The following is a 24,826-nucleotide window of genomic DNA, read 5'->3' as shown; positions in this document are numbered from 1 at the left end:
ATGAGCAGCTCAGACCACCAAAATTCGGGGTTTAATTTTGGATTTATTTTAATCGAGATGGTCCTCTGGAGAATTCAGTGGTTTTTCCTCTACTTATAGAGGAAGCATTGCAAATTTTAAGTCCCATCCCCGAGGCTGGAATTCATCTTGTGGAACTTGAGCACTGTAAAATTGAGGTGCTTGGGCTGAGGTGGTGTCTAAGCTTTTTCTGTTTGCTGGGAAATGAGGGGAGATTGTGCTCTTGATGCTCCAAGCTGCAGTTTCCAGGCTGAGCTTATCTGACTCTGAACTTTCTCTCTCTGGCTGCAGTGGGAAGGAGGTTAGGTGATGAGCTCTGCTCAGCATGCCTAAATATAAGAAAGGTGAAGAGAAATAATGACTTGTAATCATAGAATGATTTGGGTGGAAAGAGACCTTAAGGCTCATCCCACTCCATCCCCTGCCATGGGCAGGGAGACCTTCCTGTCCCAGGTGGCTCCAAGCCCTGTTCTTGGACACTGCCAGGGATCCAGGGGCAGCCACAGCTGCTCTGGGCACCCTGGGCCAGGGCCTGCCCACCCTCCCAGCCAGCAATTCCTAATTGCCAAGAGCCCAAAATCTGTGCCTGCCCTCTGGCAGTGGGAGCCATTGCCTGGGTGCTGTCCCTGCAGGCCTTGTCCCCAGTCCCTGTGCAGCTCTGCTGGAGCCCCTGGAGGCCCTGGCAGGGGCTCTGAGGTGTCCCTGGAGTCCAAACACCTGCAGCTCTCAGCCTGTCTCCACAAATTTCAAGGACTTAATTCCCCACTCAGGTTCTGCCAGCTAATATCTTGTGTTTCCTTTGCAATGACAAGTAGCCCGTGCAGTGCAAAGGGACAGTGCTTCTTATGGAATGGCTGCCTTTAACCTACAGCTGAAATTTTACGCTTGAGTTCCCCTTTTTTTGCTTGTGCTGCCATTATAATGAAGTAAGGGATAATAGGAGTGTGGACCTTACAGCATGGGTTAGGCTGCTCAGTGTTGAGATGTGGCTCTAAGAAAAGCAAGGGAGCAGGTAGCAGATGAGAAGTGATTTAATTTTCTGTGTTGCAAGTTTAAAATGAGAATTGGTTTGTGTAGACCTGGATTTTTGTGTATGGGAGTTCTGATTCAGTTGTTCAGAGTGGAATTAGTTGTGATGAGCTGTGTAAATTAAGGGAGAGTTGGACACTTGGAAATGCTGTCCCCGTGATGACCTCTGCCTCTGAATTCTTTGGGGAAGAGAAAAAGAAAGCAGGCTTTCCCTCCCCCCTTATAGCATTAAATGTCAACAGCTGTATTTTGCTGCTGGTACTTATTAACTTTCAGCCTTTCCTTTTTCAAGCATTTATTGCTTTAGAAATGAATTAGTGCTTGTCACCAGGGAAATGTACTTCTTCCAGCTACCTTGGGTTCTCAAAAGATGTAATTTTTCTAAAGCAGATACTTTAAATTATTGACCAGGGAACCTCCTGACTGTTCTACATTAAGTTTTGATTCTGGCATGCTTTGTCTTGATGTCTGTTTTTTAATCTTTTGAAATTCTGTTAGGGTCAGTAATTATGTGTAGTGTCTCTATTATAAAGAAAAGATGGTGAATTTTACCTGTGGTTGTAGTTAATCCTTTTTACCTTTTCAACCTAAAAGCATTTTTTCACTTTATTTCCTAGCTGAAGTCAATTGTCATTATTTCTTGGTACCATTCATTCACTTTGCATCACATCACTGGATGATCACATACTTGGCTAGGGAAGTATTATTTATTTCCAAATTTAACCACTCCTGTCCCTTCCATGCAGCCCTGAAAAGGAAACAGCTTTTGGGAACAGAGGATTTTTTTAAGATTTTTTTTTTAAATATGCCTTTGCTGCAACTTCCATCTAGTTGTTGTTGCCTGCAACTTCTTTATTGTTTGGTTTTGTTTGGTTTTTGTTGATTTTTTTTTTTTTAAACACATGTGAGCATTTATGCTTATTTATTTTTTTGTAAATATGGGGAATCTGAGGATTTGTTGCAGTTTGGTGGCCATTATCTTGGCTTTGTTAGTCATTTACTGATGATAGGTATGGATAAACCTGGTGTTGGGGGCCTTTCCAAATTTCCAGATCTGATCCTGAAAGGCAAGGCTGAGAACTGCAAAAATAGATCTCTGCTGTGCTTGCTTTGTAAATAGGCACCTTGTTTGGGGTTCTTTTTTCCAGATTGTTAAATTGGTGGCTATTACCCTGACAAATATAATTACAGTGTGTAAATTATACTGAAAATATTTTTGTCTGTTTGATGTATACTGAATTTAAGCTAAGTTATAAGGTGTGCTCTTTGGAAGTGTGGAAGATACAAGAGTGGAGCTACAGATAACAAGTTTATGCTTGTATTTCCTACTGATGAAGACTTTCACACAAGTTATTTCTATGGGTAGGTGATGAGAATATCACTCTGCATGTATATACATTTATTATACATTTTTGCATGATTATACATGTAGGAGTGGTACAATTTTGACTTGAGACTATTGGTGCCTTTTGTCCAAATACAATTTTACTCGTGTGGACACGTCTATCTAAAAATCAAATTTCGCTTCTGCTTTTGGAGGTCTGAGTCAGAAGCGAGAGAAACAAAGGCCTGAAGGAACAGTCCCAAGCTCCTGAAATCTTAGATAACCTGTTGAAAAAATGGTCAAATAGTCAATATTGTACTTGACCCTCGTATCTTCTGCACTCGACTGTTTATTTTTACAGCTCACATTATATATGTTCACGCTGAACTCTGATGATAAGACTGAAAGAAAACATGCCTCCCATGATTCAGTCCAGCCCTAACTTCTGCATGTAATTTAATCATCAGCTGTCACAAATAATTAACTGAACATCAGCCAGCTTAATTCTGAACTCGGTATTCCATTATTTTGTAATTGCCTTTTAAAAAGACAAAGATTGCCTTCCAGTTAATTATCAGGAATTCTGTTCCAGTCATAATCATCAGTGTTTCATGTTGCGAACAGTTTGGTCTTTAATACATTGGCATTTAACTACTCATTTATTTTTGTTGGGTCTGTTTTAAGTTTGTAATGTAACATTGTTTCATGGAATTGTTGTTTTGGAGGCAGGTCTGAAATATTTTGTGAATTTCTTCATACCTTGTTGCAAAACTGATCTTTAGTACGACTTAAGCAAAATGTCACTCTCTGATGAACTGTGTTGCTAATCACAAAGTAGGGGTTTCTGAAAATAGTCAGTTGAGTTTTATTTCAGGCAGTAAGTTTCTAAAAAACACCCCCCTCCAAAAAAAACCCTAAAACCAAAATCTGCTCTAAAACCTCAGAAGAACAGCTTTTCAGAGAAGTAAATTTGAAACTTCTAATTCATCATGTTCTTTCTGTCTTCAACAGCCACTCAAAACTCGGAAAAGAAACCAGTTTTTCCTAAGGCTTTTCATTTTATTCTTTATCACTTCAAAATATTTCATTAGTCATTTTGTAACTCTGAAAGTCCTGTCTTCCTGAACACATTCTGAGTTTATGATTATTTTATATTATCCCATACAAGTTGTACCCTCCATGTATCACACCCATAACAAAAGGTCCTGCAGATGCTCAGCTGCAGAACTCCAAGAACCTCCTTGGAGTTAAAGAACTGCAAAGATGCTGAGCTTTGTCCCATTTGTGCTTTTGGCCCATTTTGCTCATTTGTGTGGATGAAGCCTTGGTCCAAAGAAAGTTTTGATCCTCTCATCTGGGGAGGGGGAGCTCCAACCACCTTCATCCATGTTGAGTCAGTGAGCTGCAGATGGGGCAAGGCGTTTGAGCTAAAACACTCGCACCCTCTCAGAATTGCATTATTTACCCATTCTCTCTTCTTCCACATCAATCTTTGTCTTGAATTTGCCTGGTTTTTTCCTGAGCCTCTTCTGTTTCTAGCATGCTTTCCAGTTAAAAGTTACTTTCAAGCATCACAAAGAATTTAGTTGGTCCTAACAAAATAGATCAAAAATAGCTTTTTGTTATTCCTCAAGGACAGAATCATGTAAGCAGTTTTATCTCCCTCTTTCTCCTTCATTATGGTGCCAAAAATTCATATGACAATCATGTTGAATGAAAAGCATATTTATCACTGTACAATATAATTTTGTTTCTTGTTATTCTTGATCTTACAAAAAACCCCGACAAACACCACCAAAAAACATTGCAATTTTTAAAAATTTCCCTGTTCTTGACAGGTGAATGTTATGAAAAGAAAGTTGCCTAATGTTAAATTCATTGTCACTGGATCAGTTTTATGAAAAAGTTAGTTTTATTCAATCAACCCTATAATAATGTAAGCTGTCATTTGACTTCTGTAAAATTCTCTAGATAAATATCTTGTCTGCCCAATTTAATGTCCTGTGATTGATTTTTTTTTTTTTAAACTGGAGGTTTTATCCTTTAAAGATTGTAAATGTAACATTGTCAGATATGGAGATGTTTATGTGTTAATGTAAAAGACAGTACACAAATAACTGATACTCTGATAAACGTGTGTTTCTGACACTTGTGTTTTCTGTGTATGCAAAGGTCAAAATGTCTCTGTAATCTCAGGCTATGTTCATTAACTGAAGTTTAATAATTCATATAATTTACCACTATGTAACTTCAAGAGCTTCATGTAGAATGTTGCATTAATCCTTAAACAAAATTATTTGTACTTTTTGGGGTGTCTTTCAGTCTGTGCTGGTTTCTAACCCATGTTGCTTTTCTCCCCTGCAGATGGACCCCCTGTGGTGGCTCACTATGATATATCAGACACAAACTCAGACCCAGAAGTGGTAAATGTGGACAATCTGTTGGCGGCTGCAGTAGTTCAAGAGCACAATAATTCTTTAGGAAATCAAGACTCAGGATCTGCCTGGAGAACCAGAGGGCTGCTGAATGAAATGAGTGCTGATACAGGTTTGTTTAAATTCTCTGACATTTTTGCCTGCATTGCAGTTGGTGGGCCTCCCTTTCTTGCTTTCAATGTTTTTATAGTTTATACAGCTGTAAAAGCTCTCTGTGTGGATTTTGTGAGAGAATAGGACAGGTGCTTATTAAAAAGGTCTGACACTTACTCCAAAATACAAATAATAAAAATTGACAAATATTCCTGCAATATATTTTTGACATTAATTTTCTTAACTACTTTTCTTCTTCTTCTTTTCCTTCTAATTAATACAGGGAGCTTAGATCTGGGATTTTAGTGGTGGAGTTTTTTTTTAATGAAAGTGACCTAATCTTGAATGATTGATTATGACAACCCATGCCACCAGCTAGTCAACTGGTCCTAATCTCATTTTTAGGATTGGGATTGCCTGTGTATGGGGGTTATTTTAATTTTTTTTTGTTTGTTTGTTTGTCTCTTTGTATCTCTAAAATACAATTGTTAATTCTTCCCATATTCCATCTGCATTTCCAATACCCCTTAGAAAACTGGACAGTGTTCTGGATGTTCGCAGGGATCATTCTCTATCAGCTTCATCCCACAGCTTTTTATACCAACGTTTTACTTCCCTTCCACTCCTTTTCTTAACTCCCATGTTAGGATTTCAGGCTGCATTAGACACATAAGTCTTGCCTGGTGGAGCACAGCAGGTTTGTGTTTCGTGCTGTTTCCCTAAGGTCTCCTGCTACAGGGCACCCACATGGGGAGTGTTGTGGAGGCTCTGAGCTGCTTTTCACTGTCTCTAAGGCTTAAAGAAACACAGTTAGGTGGTGCTTGGTAAAGAGATGCTCCATTACTATGGAGTCTCCAAGTGCACAATTTGAGTATGAGAATCTCTCTGCATTATTTTCTCTGTGGTCCATGGCTGGATGTTGTTCCAGGCCTTTTTGAAGCTTGCCTTTGTTTTCCAAGCTCACTGCTATTTTTTGCAGGACAGCAGCTGACTGATAGCTATTTGACCTCTTGAAATCCCAGTTCTTTATTAAGGGATTTGTTAAACAATTAGACCAGCTGAAATCACCTGTATTACATAGCACTAATGGATAAGTACACCAAATGAATATAAGGAAATAAAAGGTAATGTTTCTTACCAAGCTTTCTTCCACTTTTCTCTTAAAATGCTGCAGTGCAGGTAGGAATTTTTTTCCTTCCTCCATGTATATCCAAGGGGACTTGCAGGTAAAAGAAAACTGGAAACATCAAGAGACTTCTTCATCCCTGGGAATGTTGATATATATTTGGTCCTGGTTCTATGGCTATGTCAGCAGCTGAAAGGATGAATCTCTGTTTGCTCATGCATACACCTTACCCTGCAGCCTCAGTACACATCTGACTGCACCTTTGCCAGTGCTGCCCTTTTCCTACCAGGTCTAGGGTTGCACATTGGGAAAGCAGAATTTTCAAATCTTGCATGTGGTTCACAAGTGTAATCTTCAGCCAGCATCTTGTTTAGCAGACTTAAAAGAATGTGTTCCCATGGGAAAATAGCAACATCAGCAGCTCTATCAAAGTGAAAAATCTTATTACACTATCACATCTTTGTGCATGGGCAAATATTTGGGGCTCTTTTGCAAGCCCTGGTGGTGTAGGGCAAACAAAACATCACTTTGGGCGTCATCCTAATGTTTGTGCAAAGAAATTAACAGTGTGGGCATGAAATTTGTATGGCCAGAGGCTGTAAATCTGTCTGTCTGTGCTATAATCCTGATTAATACTCAGCTACTCTTGCAGTATTTACTCTGCTAATCATGGTTTTGCTACTGCTAATTGTCTTTTTGTTGTCTGAACTTAAAGCTGTGGTAATATGTGGAAGCTCTTTTAGGACTCAAATTTATACCTTTGGGGATACTTTTTGGGGCTGTTTAGGAGCTGGTCTGCTTTGCTCCTTTGCCACACATTACCCTGACAAGATAATGAAGGCAGTAAAATGATAGATATTATATTAATAGCTATTTTATTATATTATAGAATATCATGGCCATCCCATTCCACCCCCTGCCACAGGCTGGGACACATTCCACTGTCCCAGGCTGCTCCAAGCACCATCCAGCCTGGCCTTGGACGCTTCCAGAGATCCAGGGGCAGCCACAGCTGATCTGGGAAACCTGGGCCAGGGCCTGCCCACCCTCATGGGGAAGAATTTCTCCCCAGTGTCCAATCCAACCCTGCCCTCAGGCAATGTGAAGCCCCTGGGAAGTGAATTAAAGCCTCTGAGCACTTTCATTTCATGTTTCACAGTCTGCCCATCCACTTAAAGAAGTACCCATGACCCATTTTTGGGCTTTCTGGCAGTCAGTGATGTTTGCCAATAAATGTTCAGCTCAACTGCAATGCTGGGAAGAGACTATCTGTGGGCTATTAATTTGTTTTAAGTTCAGCTGACCAATATGTTTTTGTCCTGTGAGGTGGAAATTCCTCCTTCAGGTACCTGCAGGACATGTGTTCCCTTCCCTTGCTAACCCTGATCCAGTGACCAAGGGTCTTGGCTTTCCAGAAATGGCACATGCAGCATGGTCTCTGCTCCTGCACAAGAGCTGCACAGGGACTGGGGACAAGGCCTGCAGGGACAGCACCCAGGCAATGGCTCCCACTGCCAGAGGGCAGGCACAGATTTTGGGCTCTTGGCAATTAGGAATTGCTGGCTGGGAGGGTGGGCAGGCCCTGGCCCAGGGTGCCCAGAGCAGCTGTGGCTGCCCCTGGATCCCTGGCAGTGTCCCAGGCCAGGCTGGATGGGGCTTGGAGCAGCCTGGGACAGTGGGAGGTGTCCCTGCACATGGCAAGGGGGGGTGGCACTGGGTGAGCTTTAAGGCCCCTTTCAGCTCAAACCATTCTGTGATTCTATTTCCTTGCATCTTTCCCACGTGCTTAAAGCAGTCATTAGAAAGTTTCCCTGGCGCTTGTTTCAAGTTTAATTTCTTCTGTTTCCTTTTAATGTCCCTGGGGATATAATCAGTTCTGCTTGTTCACACACCTTTGAAATCCTGTGGTTCATTATTGCTTCTCCTCCTCTTCTCATCTTTGAGGAGGTGTCCACTCAAACTAGACACACATAAAATATTCACGTACTCTCAAATTTCCTGCTCAACAAATGACTCTTTCTCTGTGTAGTACAGCTGACCAAGTGGTTTTTTAGAAGTAGGCAGTATCAGCTACTTCAAGGCTGCCCAGCATCCCTCAGGCTAATGATAAAGAGAGACAGTGGAATTAATAATTTTCTCTTTTTCCTGAGGGAAAAAAAAAAAAAGAGTAGAAGTCATATCTTTTAATTAACTGATTTTTTAAGGAATCTATTTTCTGTGGGAGAAATAATAATTTCGGCTGCTTTGTGTTTCCCATGTAAGTAGTATCCTGTATGACTCAACACATTCTCTAATTGGGGTGAAGAACCTTCTTAGCAGCACTTGGCAGAAAAAGCAAAAATGTGCCACACTTGCTGTATTTAGAGGGGGTTTGTGGTTTGATTGACTGACAAACTGGATGCCATTGAGGAACTGTAATGCAAAAACAGCCCTGCTGCATATGGGACATAAATAAACCACTTTTCAAGTATTTTTAATAATGTTAGAGCAGATGTGTGAAGCAGCACTGCCAGAAATGGATGGCTTTGCTGTGTTTTTTTGCTGACCAGTTTCCCCTAGTTTTTTATTTAAAGAAATTAAATCAATTCTCCTTGATGCGTGGATGTTTCCGTCCAGCCTATTGGCTTTTTTTTGCTATAGGATCATTATGTTTGCTTAGATTGTTTTGTTTCTCAATGTCAAGAAGGTTTAGGGACAGTCTGACTCTTATCATAAGAGTCTTTCTGATTGCCATAACATTTCAGCTGGGAAATTCTGGTTGTTCTTCCTGCAACAGTCAGGCTTTGTTCACATTTGTGTGACAGCACCATCACCAGAGCTGCTGACACTGGCTAAATCCAGTAGTTTTCCTGTGTCAGGTGATGAATTGTAAGTTGAAAAATTTGATCTAAAAACTTGGGTTTTTTGTTAGGTTGGGAATCTCCTTTTCCAGCTGATTTCTGGGTCATGTAAGCTGTTAAACACTGTCTGTATTCCCATTTTTCCCATCTCTAGATCGTTTGGATCCAGGCTTCCTTCCAGGTGACAAAATCTCTTGTGGAAATGCCCAGGCCAATGAAGAAATTAACATTGCCTCTTCTGATAGCGAAGTGGAGATTGTTGGAGTTCAGGAACATGCCAGGTATGAATTATTGTTTCTTGCTCTAATATTGATTTAATTTTATCAGAATGTCTGGGATACCAAAATCAATAAAGAAAGAACTACTGACCTTCACTTCTCTAGTTACCCATCCATGAGTGATGCCCAAAAGGCAGCAAATGTTGCACTTTTCTGTTTTGCTGGTCATGGTGATTTTGGAACGTGTTTTTCTTTAAAAGTGACCAACTCGATAGTTATTCAGAAAAAGTTGTGTTTCAATATCAAACATTAACTTGCTAAAAGATATAACTGGCTAAAAGATACGTAGTATAAAAATACCAAATATTGAGATACTAATACATCATACATCAGAAATTCAGATTTTAAGGATACAAAAATATGCAAATAATTAAGGGAAAATCTTATGTGGGTTCTTATTTCCTTTCAAAATATTAAGTTTTTTTAACAGCTTCCACTTTATTTAATTAGTTATTAGGGGTAAAAATACTATCATTTTTTCAATGGCTGATGTCATAAGATATCCCTTTTAGGTTAAAAATCAGATCATTTTGAATCTTAGGTTTATTTCAAGATTCAAGAGAGGTCAAGGTAGATGGGGGTAGGGGTGCCAGAGGTTCTCTCTCAGTCAGAAACCTGTGCAGCTGTTCTTCCTGGTAGGTATTTTTTTATGTTACTCATCATTTTTAGTCTGTGGTCTTTCCTTGGCTTAAAATATTATGAAGCAGTTAAGCAAAACTGACATTTTCTAATAGTATGGAGTGTGAATTTGGTGGAATAAAACCAAGTTAAAACAGTACACAGGCAAACTGCTTCTAAAATTTTCTGCTGCCTCATGGGTGCTTGGAGGCAGAAAAGGGTGTGAGGAACATGGAAGAGAGTTCCTTGTCCTTTCACTGCATATTTCTTGAGGAAGGAAGAAAGAAAAAGTTCAGGACCCAATTTCCCAGGCAGGAAACTTCATGGATAATGTGAGTGCAGCCCAGTGCTGTTGGATGTGAAAAAAAGGGAATTTTCAGGTCCAGAAAGGGGATTTAGTCTTAGCTTTTAGAACAGTGGAAAAAGTCCTAGTCCTTGCATGGCCAACTCTTTTGGAGGATGGTAATTCCTTAGGCAGCAGCTCTCCTGGCTGTTTATGCAGCAGAACCCAGGGCTGGGAGGGTGTTTGTGCTGATGGTGAGGGGTGTGGATCCACCCTCCAGCACTGGCTGCTGTAAATCTGTGCAGCACTGCACACAGGACCCTTGTGCTTCTGCCCCCTCTTTGAAAGCTTTCCGTGCTGCTGCCTCAATAATACTCACTCTCTGTGGGAATGGAAGCATGAGCTAAATGCAGAGTTGCTGTTTAAAATGAGTTTTAGTAGATAAGAACTGAAATGATTTCAGCAAATCAGCCTAAAAGCACTCTCCTGTGCTTTCCTTTGTTCCTGTACCCATCTCCTGCAGACCTGTGTTTACTGCCTCCCTGGAATACTCCCTCACACATTTCAGTTGTTTGAATCCTATTTAGAGTTTTATTTCTCTTGCAGGTCTAGGCTTGCAGTTATGAAGTATTGATGGGCCTCTGGCAGGGCTTGTTGTTTGGACAAGAGTTAGGTTTTTGATCAGTAATTTCTGCATGCTTAGTTAGTGTGGTGTTTGGATCCTGGTTTTTATCATGCTCTCAATTGCATGTCTGGTGTGAGTTGTGACACCCTGGAGTTTGTCCATTGTTTGTAGTTCTTCAGATTCTGAGTGAATTGGTGCTGTTTCTCATCATTGGGATATTCCTTGGCATCTGCTTAGGACACCAAGTCATATTTTTCAGTTTTGTTTAATTTTTCACCAGTAGAATTTTTTTAAATCATACATGCATACAAACCAGTTTTCCTCTAGTTTTTCCTAGGAGCTTTTTTGGGTTTTTTATTGCCTATACTTGGTATCTTCCCTTAGCTGTAGATTGGAAGCGTGTTCTGGGCTCATGTTTGACTCAATGTTTTGCTGTTGGCTGCTTGTGTGACTAGTTTGAGGATAAACAGTTTTATTTTTCAGAGGTATCTTTTTTTTTGTGAGGTAATTTATGGCTTGTTTTCATAATCTTCAGGAAGAAAAGTTAGTCTTAGCTTTGCCTAAACACTTGAGGACTGTTCTCAGAATGGTGCATCACAGTCCCTAAGACCAAACATCATATTTAATTTGCTCTGCCTACAAGCTTTTCTTGCCAGTTAAGCTTAAAAATACTTCTCTTTAAAAGAAAGCTTTAAAAGAAAGAAATCCCATACATTTTCCAGGGTCTTACTGCTGATTCCTTGTAGATACATACTTTAAGTATGTGTTTTTATGACAGAAGAAGTAATAAAAGAGCCATTCTGAACATCACATCTAAACCTAAGCAGCGTATCTGAGAAGGCAATGAGACATTTATATTCAGAGAAGTTACAGCTCAGAGAATGAGATTTTTCATTCTATTTCACAAAACTCCAACCAGAACCAAGAGAGCTGAGCATAACCTAAGTAGTTTTGGAGAGAATAAATAGCACAGACTTAAATTGGAATAAATAAAACGTAAATGTCAGGGATATTTGATCAGTGCAGGAAATTGGAGTTCCTGAAATACACGTGCCTTCACAAAGAAATGGGAAAAGGCTGCCCCAGCAGCCAGAGCACCTCGTGTTTATCCATGCAGCCAGGAGGAGCTGCAGCCACTACCAGTGCTTACAAGAGCAAAACAATTTTTGGAGCCCTAGGTATCAAGTTTTATTAGTGCCTGTGCAGGATTTACAGCTGGAAATTGAGTGATCATCCTAAAGCCTCTAATAAATTCCTGTCATCACTTCATCATACACAAAATTATTCTACCTTTCGCTGTGCATTTATTTTTTTCTAATTGCTCTTAACCTGAGCTTCATTTGTCATGTATCTATTATAGATATAATAGGTAAAAATGCTATGTGAAAGGTACCTGTGTATCATGCTTCAGCAGGGCACTGGAGCCTTATCTTCAGATACACCTTTTAGTCTCATTGGCTGCAGTCACTTAAAGCTGAAATGTTTTGCTGAAGTGGGGCTGAACTGTTGTCAGTGAGCATTTCCCAGCATGTTTGTAATTTTCAGTTAAAAAGACCAAAAGGAAAAAAAAGTCAGGCATAACGACTGTAATAACATAATTAGCAAGATCTCTCTTGCAATTATTGTAATGAAAGTATCATTACCTCCTTGTTTTAATATGGCTTTGATTTAATATTGCAGTATAGCTTTTAATTTTCTCTTCGGCAGCCTCGCTGCAGATTTTTCTCTTTTTAGAAAGTCCAATGGGTAAAGCTGCATCAGGAAACTGTGCATGGTACTACACATGGTGGGGCAGGCTTCCTCAAGATCCTTGGGATCCATGCACATGTTTTTTAAGGAGGATCACGTTACACTCACTAGCATTCCTTTGGAATAATTTAATCCCCAAATTTAAATTTCACTGGGTGTTTGGGATGCCACGGGCTCTACAAAGCGGAGAATCCAGTTTGGAGAGGGAAGCGCTCACCAGCTGACGATGGAACACTGGAGGAGGGGGTGTGGTGTCTGAGCTGAGCAGTGTCCCTGACGCTGTGTGTGTGTGTGTGTGTGTCCCTCTCCTGGCTGCAGGTGTGTGCATCCCAGGGGAGGGGTGATCCAGAGCGTGGCCTCCTGGAAGCGCGGCTCGCCCTTCGGCAGCGCCCAGCCCGCGCAGCCATGGACAGCAGTGGCTCCCCAGCAGAACTGGTCCTCGCCCCCAGAAGTGGTGGATCTGACTCTGGACGAGGACACCAGGCGCAAATACCTCCTGTAAGGCCGTTGTCACTGTGCTCTGCCCCCTCCCCTCCTGCCCTCCCTGGCACAGAGCGGTGAAACCATCACCTCCAGAGGCCCCGTCCTTGGCACCAAGAAACCCAAACCCACGGCGTTTCTCCGCCTCCACACAGGAATGTAGTCTGATTTCAGTATCACTTCAGAGGGTTCTGCCTTCTCCGAGGAGGATTCCTGCCCAGAATTAACAGCACCAAATTTAAAACACATCTGCAGTTACTAACGTGTGCGTGTATACCTAACGAAATAACTGCGTGCAAACTTACGTCCTCCCACGCTCCTCACCTCCCGACTCCAGGACTTTTTTAATTTATCAGTATCTTGAGTTTGTTAGTAGAAGTTAGTGTGTTGCTGTGTGAGCATCAGTGATTTTGAGAAATGCTGTGTCCTCACTGATTTCAGTGGAACTGGGGGGTATTCAACACTTCCAAAATTTGGGCCAGGAGTATTTTTACCCAGACTGATTTGGTTATGTTACCAGCAGGAGGGATTGTCTTTAATGCAAATGGCCCATAAAAAATGCACTGAACATTTAATTAAAACATTTTTTTATTTTCAATGTAATTTATAGTTTATACTCTTCAGTGCTGAGTCTTCTGTCCACTTGACTACTGTGTTTCGCTGGTCAATTCCCACAGCTTGGAATGGCTAAAATAGTAATAGTAGTGACTTAGGAACAGCTGAACATTGCAAAAGCACAGGAAAAAGTAATAAAAAGACCCAGCATCCCTCTCCTCTTTAATTATAGCTTATTATCATTACCTCTATCTGAGTTTTGCCTGGAGTAGATGAAGAAGAGGAATTAAACGTTTTGCTCACAGTCCCCATCTCTACTGCTGCTTGTTTGTGTCATTCACCATCTCAGAAAACAAAAAACAAATCCCAAGCAAATTCCAAAGCTCCAGTCTGGCAAAAGGGTGGTCAGCTGGGACCTGTTCCTGGAATTTGTGGGGCCACTCAAGTGCTTAAAACTCTGTCCTGAAAGATGTTGCAGGATCAGGGTCAGAAACTAAGGTTATGGTTTTTAACTTTTTTTTTTTTAAATTAGTAATCTGCACCATTTCCCTGGCTTTCAATCATGCCTCTCCTGCTAGATTTGGGAATTCCAAGATTCAGGAAACACTTTCTACCAGAATATTTACCAAAATCAGTGGAACAACTCACTTTAGCGGGCTGCAGTTTCTGTGGTGTACATGGAAATTCCTGTCCCTCATCTGTCATTTTGAGTCTTTCCCAAGGCAAAAACCAAAGATTTGACTTTAACAAGATGATATTATTCATTTTAAATGTCTACTGTGCAATTGAAACATTCCTTCATATTCCAGAAGTTTCTCTTGGGAATTTTGTACAGCTCTGCCATTAGATTTTTCACTATTTAAAGCTGAACAAGGGTGGTCAGGACATGGGATGTTCTGCTTTTCTTTTGTGTCGGCTGGTTTTCAAAATTTATTTGGTTTCCCCTAATTTTATCTGTGGGCAAAATAAAAAATTAAAATAGAGTTACCTGTGTTGTCACATAAAGGCAAAACAGCCCAGCAGGGGGGTATCTTTAGTAACAAACATCTGTTTCTTCCATAAGCAGAACAGCTCATGCTGCACTTTACAGAACAGCTAGGTAAGGATTGATATTCCCATTTCCAGCTTTCTAGAACATTGAACATAAGTGTCTTGCATGGCCCGAGAAAAACCTGTGGTGTTTTTTAGTGACCAATTCCTTCCTTCCTGAGGGAGGGAGGGAGGGAGGGAGGGGAGCATGGATGGATCCTGTTGGCCCCGCAGCAGGGAGAGGCTCCGTGCTGCTCTGCCCGTCCTTTCTCTGGTCTTTCCGTCAGCTGTGGGCTCACACTCCTGCTGTAAAGGTAACTTTGGAACAGCCGCCTCCTGTGGCTGCTTCTTCCCGTTTCACAGAGTCTCCTGAAGAGTGGCTGTGAAGAAAGCTGCAGGGACCCCGTCTGCAGCCCTTCCGTGAAAAAATGCAAACTGTCTCTCCTTGTTTTTCAGTTTGTATATGATGTGACTTCCACGTGTACATAAAAACAACTGCCTCCTAACCAAACTTCCTCCAACTGTGCACTGTGTTTGTTTAAACAGCTCATGTATGGTAGTCCGATGCAGGTTTTCTTTTATTTAAAACACTATGTATTTTCTCTTAACAAATTTCAAGGCTAGTGATCTGAAAAAAGCAATCACTGGATATAGGTAGGAAATAGTTTGGTTTTATTTCCTTTTTTTTTTTTTATTTTTTTTTTTAACTTCTGGTTTTTTTGTTTTTTTTTTGTTTTTTTTTTTTAAAGAGCAAAAACGTGCCTGGGTGGTTTTTGCTCTTCTCAGCGGGAAAGAGAAAAGTTAGCCATTGTATGGCTGTGAACCAATGCACTTGGGGCCTGGACCAGAACCCACTGGGGTCGGTGTGGGGCTGCCCATCGACCTCAGTGTGCATTGGCTCGAGCCCTTCAGGGTTTAGCAGTTTTCCTGAATTGCTGGAGTGTGAACTTGGAATCTTCTGTAGTGAAGACAAATCACTGCTCAGAATATAAATGTTTAAAATGTGCGGCTCTAGTTAAAAATAAAATTCGATTCTTCTCAACACTCACTATTTAGTTCTCATTTTCCATCTACTATTTAATGGTCTTCGGAGAGAAATAATAATAAAACAGAGTGTTATATATATATATATATAAATATATATATTTTTGGTGCAAGATGAGACCTTCTGTTTTTTGAAACAAGTCTGTAGCATAAAGGTTAAACTATTTTAAGACAAAATAAAATAGAGTGTATTATTTAAACAATATTGATTTGTTGGGGTTTTTTTTCCTTCCACTTCCATCAAATATGCTGCTGTTTGTCACATCTACAAATTAAACTTGTAAATTCTGGGTTACAGTTGCTGAAATTCAGCACTGTTTCTTGCTGTAACACATTTAATTTTGCACTTCCAGAATGTTGAAGTGATTTCCTGGCTGCAAAACCTTCCTTTTATCTCAGACCAGGGCAGGACTGACACTTCTCCCTGTAGCCTTGGTGCCAGGGGATGTGCAGGTACCAGTGACAAGTGGCTGCTGCCCATCACAGATTCCCAGCACAGTTTGGTTCAGGTTGGAAGTTGGACCTTAAAGATCTTTCAATTGCACCCCCTATGCCATGGGCAGGGACATCTTCTGCTATCCCAGGGTGCTCCAAGCCCCATCCAGCCTGGCCCTGGGCACTGCCAGGGATCCAGGGGCAGCCACAGCTGCTCTGGGCACCCTGGGCCAGGGCCTGCCCACCCTCCCAGCCAGCAATTCCTAATTGCCAAGAGCCCAAAATCTGTGCCTGCCCTCTGGCAGTGGGAGCCATTGCCTGGGTGCTGTCCCTGCAGGCCTTGTCCCCAGTCCCTGGGCAGCTCTGCTGGAGCCCCTGGAGGCCCTGGCAGGGGCTCTGAGGTGTCCCTGGAGCTTCTCTTGTGCAGCTCAACAGCCCCAGCTGTGCCAGGCTGGCTCCAGAGCAGAGGGGCTCCAGCCCTGGCAGCAGCTCCGTGGCCTCCTCTGCACTGGCTGCAGCAGCTCCCTGCCCTCCCTGTTGTGGGGCTCACTGTGCCCTGCAGAATCCCCTCCAGGGATGCAATTTCAGCACAGCCTCCACCTCCCCACACGCCTGAGTCCTTCAGGTGTCTGAGCAACCTTCCCACCATTATTCCTCTGACTGCATCCCCTGTGCCATCCCCCCAGACACCTTCTGCTGCTCAGTGGCCCTGCCTGGCTCAGAGGCCGATGCTCCAGGGCAGCTCCTCTCTGGCCAGGGGGGTGGGGCCAGGTGTTCAGAGAACCACAAAATTGTATGGGGGAATTTGGAGCCACAAGGAAAGAGGAGGATGGTAAAGGACAACTGCACTGTGCTGAACGTGGAGTCCTGCTGCCTTGCCTGCCCCCTCACAGGCAAAATGGAAATGGGAATAGGAATAAAAATAATAATGATTATAATTCAGTACCTCTGCTGTGTTTTATGTGTATTTATCACATGAGAAAGCTCCCAGTGCAAATCAATAAGGCCACTTATCCATGTATTTTAAGTACCAATATGGATAATGAAGGTAGAATGGTTTTCAGCCTTACTGAGTTCTTGGCATTTGTGGAGCCTGAAAATACAAAATCTGGGCCTGGTGGTCATTGGTGCCTGGTGGGCACCAATCTCAGATTTTATTTTGTGTTTATCAGCAGCTGAGGGAGAACAGAGCCCTGGAGTTTGGTGCAGATGTGGGAAGAGGACAGATAAAATATCTGCTGAATTTTTTCTTCTCTACCACCAAGAGATGCCCAGAGTGTGTAGGCTTCAGGGTACACTGGATGGAAAGCTTGAAATTCCTCCTGTGGCCCTTGGCATTTCCTTATACAGGAGCCACTTGACTTTGTGGGAATTGCTATTTTTGGGCAACACAAAAACTGATGAAAACTACCCAGAACCAGGTTAGCTTTTGTATTGTGTTTCCCCCAGTGAATTAGTTGCAATGCAGACTAATTCTGTGGCTGAAAGTTTGGTTTGCCCGCCTTGAAATGAAGACTGAATGGGTTGTGCTAAGTGGCTTTGAACAAGATGCTGATAAACACAAAATAAAATCTAAACACAAAATAAAATCTCCCCCAGTTCCCTGGAGAATCTGCAAATGGTGCTCCTTGCTGAAGGCATCACTTCCCTTGCCTGAAACACTGCCAGTTTTGCCTCTCCTTTTTGGGGCTGTCATCTCTGAATGTCAGCTGCTGTGGCTTTCTCTCCAGAGCACCCCAGGGATGCAGTTTCCCTTCTGTCTGCACAGGGAAGGAGCAGAGTGCCTGCAAAATGCAAACTTGGGATGCACGAACCCCGCACTTACTGACAACTTTGGTGCAAATAAGGTGAAATCCTCTTGTTACTGATGCTAAAGGGCAGACAAGGATCCAGCCCATGGATCCCCACAGTCTATATCTTGAGTTTTTGGAAAGTAAATTCAATCCTGAGAGTCCTGACGACTGCTGATTCACAAATGCCCCTTGGAAGTTTTCTCATGGATCTGGTTAGTCATCTGGGTTTGCAATTCAGTTTAAAATTAGAATTGAGTGCCAGCCACTGGGAAGGCAACATCTTTCAGACAGTCTCGGGGCAAAGCTGGAGTGGGCAGGGGGAAAGCTGTCTGGAAGTTTAATTTCAGATAATTTTCTACACTTACTCGCTGCATCAGCAGCTTCGGGTGAATCCAGGGCAGCCACATCAGAGCTGGGAAAACAAACAAGAGTGCTCTGTCAAATTCATTTTCCATTGCTGTAGGTGCTGTGAATTGAACACAGCTCCTGGAGCCTGACTGGTGCCTCTGATGAAATGCCATCTGCAGCTGAGTTGTGCTTCTGCTTTGTCCCCGGCTGGCCCATGGTCAGCAACACCCAAACCTTTCCCGCTGTGTTTCTTCCACATCCTTGTGTGTCTGCTTCAAACTTGGAATTGCTGTGTGCCAGTGAGCCCCAGTGTCACAGAATCACAGAATTATTTGGGTTGGATGGGAACTTAAAGACCATCTAAATCCAATTCCCTGCCATGTGCAGGGACATCTTCCGCTATCCCAGGGTGCTCCAAGCCCCATCCAGCCTGGCCTTGGGCACTGCCAGGGATCCAGGGGCAGCCACAGCTGCTCTGGGCACCCTGGGCCAGGGCCTGCCCACCCTCAGAAGGAATAATTCCTCCCCAGTATCCCATCCAACCCTGCCTTCTCTCCATTTAAAGCCATTGCCTGGGTGCTGTCCCTGCAGGCCTTGTCCCCAGTCCCTGGGCAGCTCTGCTGGAGCCCCTGGAGGCCCTGGCAGGGGCTCTGAGGTGTCCCTGGAATATTCTCTTCTCTAGGTAACACACCAAGACCAGAATACAGAGGGGCTGTATTGAGCAAATCCTAATAAAAGGGGATAATTTCAAAAACAACCTCACAACATGTCTCAGAAGAGGCCTGGCAAGTTTAAAATGTTGTTTAGTTCAACCCCCCTCCAGCAAAAGGAGAATGAGCCCCCGGTGCCCACCTAGGAGACCTCCACAGTTCCCAAGCATTTTCTGTGGTTGGGAAGCTGTGTAAACAAAGCCTGAGGCCATTAAAAACCCCATCCCACTTGCAGCTGAGGAATCCTTAACTCCTTGGACAATCCCTCTTTCCTCCATCTGCTTGTCAAAAGGAGGAATTAGGGCTTTTAATTAAAGCAGTCCCACCTGGGCATGGCACAATGCAGGGAGTGAGCTTTCTGTGAGGGGCTGAGCTCCCTGACACTCAAAAAAAATTCTTGTTTAGTGCTTTATTTTCCCAGCAAGCGGCAGGATTGCATACTACAGCCAAATTTTTGGAGGGGTGATGCAGCATTCCCTCATCCTTTGATGGCCAGTGTCAGGTCTTGCCCTGGACCAGAATTCCCAGCTTGTCCAAGGGTGTAGAAAAACTCTAAAATGCCCTTAAAATTATCCAAAATGCTCCAAAATTAGCTTTACCCCTGCATCCTCTCCTTCCCTGTGCCTCAGGGAGAAATCCCTTTAATTCCTGGGGCTCCAGGCTGGGCTCAGCCTGCTCCCAACCCCACAGGAAGGCTGGGGAGGGGTGGGTGGGTGGCGATGAGGGCTCTCAGCAGCACCCTTTTTGCAATAACAATGATTTTTACCGCAGTTTGGCCGCTGATATTTTCTCTCAGGAAGCCCTGGCTGGAAGCAGCCCCTGGCAAGGCACTAGATGGCACCAGAGCCAGAGGATACGGGATCTGGCTGCTGGCTCACCCTCCCCTGCATCCCCCAGAACAGGGAAAGTGCCCTCAAAAACAGGCAAAAGGGCTTCTGGATGTGAAAAAAACAATTTTTTTTTTTTTTTAAATTTTCCTAACGGTGCTGGCCCCAGTCACCTTGGTGAGACCCTGTCCATGCAGCCAGCATCCATCCCAAGGCAGGGAAAAGGGCCCTGGGAAGAGCAAAAGAAATAAAATCATCTGGATGGAATACTGAAATTAAATTATCCAGCTGTGATTTTGAAGTAATTAACCACTAGTGAGTCTTTTCTCCAGATATTAAGCCCAGGATCTGGGAATGTGGACAGGGGTTGCTGACCTTGCCTTATTTTTGGGTATTGGAAACCAAGGACCAGATCTCATAAATAAAATAGTTCAATGTCCTTGATTAGTGGCAGAATTTGTGGGATTTTGCAGCAGAGCATGTTTCCAGGAGAGGGCCTTCCTTTCTTCTCAGTTCCTGGTTGCATCCCAAAGCTGCTGCTGCAGGAAGCTGCTGGGATACTGGGATGGGGAGAACACTGGGGGGAAAACACACCAAAACCTCTGCTCCCCAAAAATAAGGGCAGCATGGAGGAGAAAGGGTGAATTTGGGGCCATTCTGCTTGAAACAGGGGGGTGTGACACATCCTAAAGCCCAAAACTGCCCTCACCTTATGGAGGCACACAGGGAGTAATGAGTATTGTGAGCTTAAAACTCTGATTGAAAGGAAGGGTTCAATCAGCCCCAGTGTCCCACTTTGGACTCAATGCAGTGAACCTCCACCAGCTCCCATTCTGCAACAACCACCACCAGTCAGAAAATCCCCAGCTCTGTTTTGCCATCTGCCACCCCCATACAGATGGAGAATGAAATTCCCCAAAGAAAAATAATTAAGGAAAATGTTAAGATACAAATGGGGCATCATAGACTCATTGAATGGCTTTAGTTGGAAAAGCCCTTTAAGACCATTGAGTCCAACCATTCCCCCAGCACAGCCAAGGCCACCACTGACCCATGTCCCCATGGGCCACATCCATGTGGCTTTTAAACCCCACCAGGGATGGGGGCTCCAACGCTGCCCTTTGTGCAGCCTGTTCCCAAGCTTAATGACCCTTTCCATGAAAAAAATTCCCCAATATCCAACCTGAGCCTCCCCTGGCCCAGCCTGAGGCCGTTCCCTCTGCTCCTGTCCCTGTTCCCTGGGAGCACAGCCCGGCCCCCCCGGCTGTCCCCTCCTGTCAGGAGCTGTGCAGAGCCACAAGGGCCCCCCTGAGCCTCCTTTGCTCCAGGCTCAGCCCCTGCCCAGCTCCCTCAGCCTCTCCTGGGGCTCCAGCCCCTTCCCAGCACCGTTCCCTGCCCTGGACTCGTCCCCTCTGCCACCATAAATTGTGCTCCCTCCTGAAATGAGCTGGGGAGGGCTCTGGATGTGTGCTGGGTTCCTTCGAGTGCTGTGAGCTCCCAAAAATCCTTATTTCAGGGAAAAGGGAAAAAGCACCTCCTGGGCCACGCATCTGAAACAGGCTACAGCAAAATAATTGCAAAGTCTTTTCTTTCTCTCCCTTTCTCTGCTCCCAAATGGCTGCTCTTTGGAGCTGAGGTTTTCACCCATCTTCTTATTTTATCTCTTACTTTATAAAATTGGAAAATTGAAATGCTGAGATATTACACTTTAATCAAATGCGTAATGATTTCCTCTAGATTGCCTCTCTCTCTCTTTTTTTTTTTTTTTTTTTTTTGCTAAAGAAACAAGGCAAGAAGCAGAAGAGGAAAAAATCCAGGGAGAAAGAAAATAAAGCAGCAAAATAACCTGAGATAAAATGTCAGTGTAAAAATTCTCAAATAAAGCCCTTCCAGTTTCTGAGTCCCCACTTGTGTTTGGGTTGCTGCTGCTCCCAGGCATGGAGCAATGCTATTTGCTGTAGAGATTTCCCCTCCTTTTTTGCCCTTTCTCTATCCATGTTACCTTAACTGCAGGTGTTCTCAGCCCCAGTTTCCCTGGAGGTTCTCCAGTGCTGTTCCCCCAAGCCCCACAGGCTTTGTGCCTCCCCAGCCTGGGGCTTGAGACCCTCGGGGCCCCCAGCCCAAACCATTCTGGGATTCCATAAAAAGGCCTCAGGGCGGCGTGAGTTGTCCCTCTGGAGCAAACCACGGGCCTCAAAACTGCTGCATAAAGCCCTTCCCTGGGGGCTGTTCCACTGTCCTGCCTGAGGCCAGCCAAAAAAATCCCCTAAATTTGAAGAAAACGGACTCATTGTTTTTTGAGCCAGTTGAGACCATCCTGACACCCCCAAAGGGTTTCACCCAGCCTGGTTTTGCAGTGAAATGTTGGTGAAATATTCCATATCAGGGTGAAATTGCAGAGGGCTTTAGGGTGGGCAGAGTGTGACCGTGTTCACAGGGGTCTCAGGTTGAGGGAAGAGATGAGGATTTGACTTTATGTTTTAGAAGGTTTGATTTATTATTTTATGATATATATTACATTAAAACTATACTAAAAGAATAGAAGAAAGGATTTCCTCAGAAGGCTGGCTAAGAATAGAATAAGAAAGAATGATAACAAAGGTTTGTGGCTCGGACTCTCTGCCCGAGCCAGCTGGGCTGTGATTGGCCATTAACTAGAAACAACTAACATGGGCCAATCAAAGATTCACTTGTTGCATTCTGCAGCAGCAGATAATCAACGTTCATATTTTGTTTTTGAGGCTTCTCAGCTTCTTAGGAGGAAAAATCCTAAAGAAAGGATTTTTCGTGAAGGACGTCTGCAACAGGCAGAGGGTGGGGGGCAGATCTGGCAGCTCTGGGAGTGAAGGTCACCCCCAGACCTGCCCCAGGATGGTGCTGATGCGCCACGTGTGGCCCTGGATCACCTTTTAACTCCTGGATATCCTCCCGGGTAAGGGGAGACTCCTTCCCTATGGTACCGAGGGGTGAGACATCCCCCTGTGCCTGCAGCATGCCCAGAAGAGCCACCCGCGGGGACACCCGTGTCTCACGGACACCCGCAGGCCAGGGAGCATCCAGGAGGAGCGGGATTTTGAGCCCGCGGCAAAGGCAGGAGGATGCCCCAAACGGGGGGTGCTGCACCCCAAAATCTGCTCTGGGGATGGGCAGGAGGGATCCAGGGGCTAATTTTAACATCAACCTGTGCCTTCGGCATCTGCGGAGGATCGGGTGTCCGGGAAGGGCGGGGAAGATGCAAAGCGACAGCGGCGGGGGCTGAGCCCCGTGAAATGCCCGGGACAACTGCGGGGACCACGGGAGCAGCTGCCCGAGGCAACTGGGGCTGCTGGAGGGGCTGCAGCCCGGCCCGGGGCCAGCAGCGTCCCAGGGCACCGCGGAGGGGATGGCAGCGCGTTCCATAAACCCCCAGGGTGGGGACGGGCCAGGGAAGCACGGTGGGCGTCCCTCCCTGTGGGATCCACGCGTGGGTTGGGCTGCGGGGCGCCCTGCGGGGTTTTTAGCGATTAAAGAGATGTCCCTTTGCCGGGTGTGTGTGACACAGCCAGCTCGGCATCGCGCCAGGGGCCAGGGGTGGCCCATTGCTGCTGACAGAGATGCGTGGGGAGTGGGTGTGTTTCCATGCTGCCACGCAGACGGGGCTCAGGAAGGGTTTCATTACGGTATAAACATGGGAAATTAGATTGGATTGGATGTAAGGAAGGAGTTTTTTGTGGTGAAGGTGGGGATGCCCTGGCACAGGGTGCCCAGAGAGGCTGTGGCTGCTCCTGGAAGTGTCCAAGACCAGTTTGGATGGGGCTTGGAGAAACCTGGGACAGTGGAAGGTGTCCCTGCTCATGGTTTTAGTCAAGCTTTGATTTGTCTTCGAGCCCAAACCATTCTGGGATTCTAGGCAGAAAAAAATGAAACAGCAAATTTTGCTCTTTTCTTGGAAATATTAACGCTGTTGGGACATCACGATTTGCTGCCTGGCAGGGCTGGCAGAGCCCTGGGGTGGGCAATGCCCACAGCAGCACGGTGACGGAGGGGACAAAATCCAGCCCTTCCCTGCCAAGAGCCCCCATGAGCCAGAGCAGCCTCCCGAGGGCACTGGGGGGAAAGGCAGGAGGGCAAATCCGAGCTGGGATGCGATGGGATGGGCACCGGGAGGCAGCGGGCACCTGGAACTTGTCCTGCTGCCGGTTTTGGGCAGCTCAGAGCAGCAGCTGTGCGAATGTGCCCAAAAGGGCCCTCTGGGCTGGAGGCTGCAGCTCTGGAGAAGGCTCCAGGGAGAGCTCGCAGCTCTCCCTGCGGATCAAGTTAATCCTTCCCAGCATCTGCCCTGGGGCTGTGGGACGGGCAAGGAAGGGGTTACGCAGATCCAGGTTACCAAGCTCACGTTTTTATTCAGATCGGGAGGAGAAAAAAAAAAAAAAAACCCACCAAAAAACCAAACCAACCCTCCCCTCCTCCCCCCTACAAACAACAAACCCACAAGCGGAGCCCAGCGACAGACCCGATTCCATAATCCGGGCGGACAAATCCATGGCACATCCGCGTCCAGAGGCTGCCGGGCGCTTAAACCTGCCAGATGCACGGCACGGATAAGGCTAAACCGGGATTAAGGGGGCTCCCCACGGCGGGACGGCGGCCGCAGCGGGCGGGGGGAATGGGGGCGAATGAAATAAAATATAAAACCAGCCTGGGCAGGGTGGGAAAGCCATGGAAAAGTCGCTTTGCAGCGGGGTGAAATGATATTCCCTGGATGCTGCGCTTTGCCAGAAATCCCTCCTGCGCAACGGGGGCTCCGAGTCCATTAAAACAGTTTGGAATGGAGATGATGTGTGCTGTTTGGGGTTTTTGGGGGCTGAAGGGCAGCAGCAGGGGGGAGGCTCCGTGCTCCCAGGGGTTTCCAGCGCTCTCCGCGCCCCTCCGGGCTCGGCCAGAGCCGTTTTAGGTCAGGGATGCCCCAGCGGATAAATTCTGTCAGCAACTGGGGCGTCAACACAATGGGCCACTGTGTCACCGCGGGGAGCAGGGATGGGACACGGATGGGCGTGGGGACGGTGGCACTGGGGTGGGGACAGCCACAAGCCCTCGGTGGCCCTGCTCCTGAGGGTTTCCCGAGTACCAGGATGAGGGATGTGCACCCCAGACTGTGACCCACGCGTGTGTGGGGTGGGAGAGCTCGGGGCTGTGAGCAGGGGACAG

General features: G+C 45.0%; 1 protein-coding gene across 1 annotated transcript in view; it reads left to right on the top strand.

Moving 5' to 3' along the window:
- The window catches only part of ARK2N (arkadia (RNF111) N-terminal like PKA signaling regulator 2N), a 43,589-nt gene extending 28,939 nt beyond the window's left edge, over positions 1-14,650 (top strand). Inside the window, exons 3-5 of the mRNA XM_036403018.2 lie at positions 4,736-4,918; positions 9,020-9,146; positions 12,737-14,650. Of these exons, the coding sequence (XP_036258911.1) occupies positions 4,736-4,918; positions 9,020-9,146; positions 12,737-12,920 (494 nt within the window). The 3' untranslated portion in view covers positions 12,921-14,650. The remainder of the gene's footprint in view (positions 1-4,735; positions 4,919-9,019; positions 9,147-12,736) is intronic.
- Positions 14,651-24,826: the final 10,176 nt, after the last annotated feature.

This window comes from Molothrus ater, chromosome Z (assembly GCF_012460135.2).
Source record: "Molothrus ater isolate BHLD 08-10-18 breed brown headed cowbird chromosome Z, BPBGC_Mater_1.1, whole genome shotgun sequence".
In the NCBI taxonomy this organism is placed as follows: Eukaryota; Metazoa; Chordata; class Aves; order Passeriformes; family Icteridae; genus Molothrus; species Molothrus ater.
The sequence above is the reverse complement of the archived record's forward strand: the minus strand, read 5'-3'. Positions and strand labels throughout refer to the sequence as shown.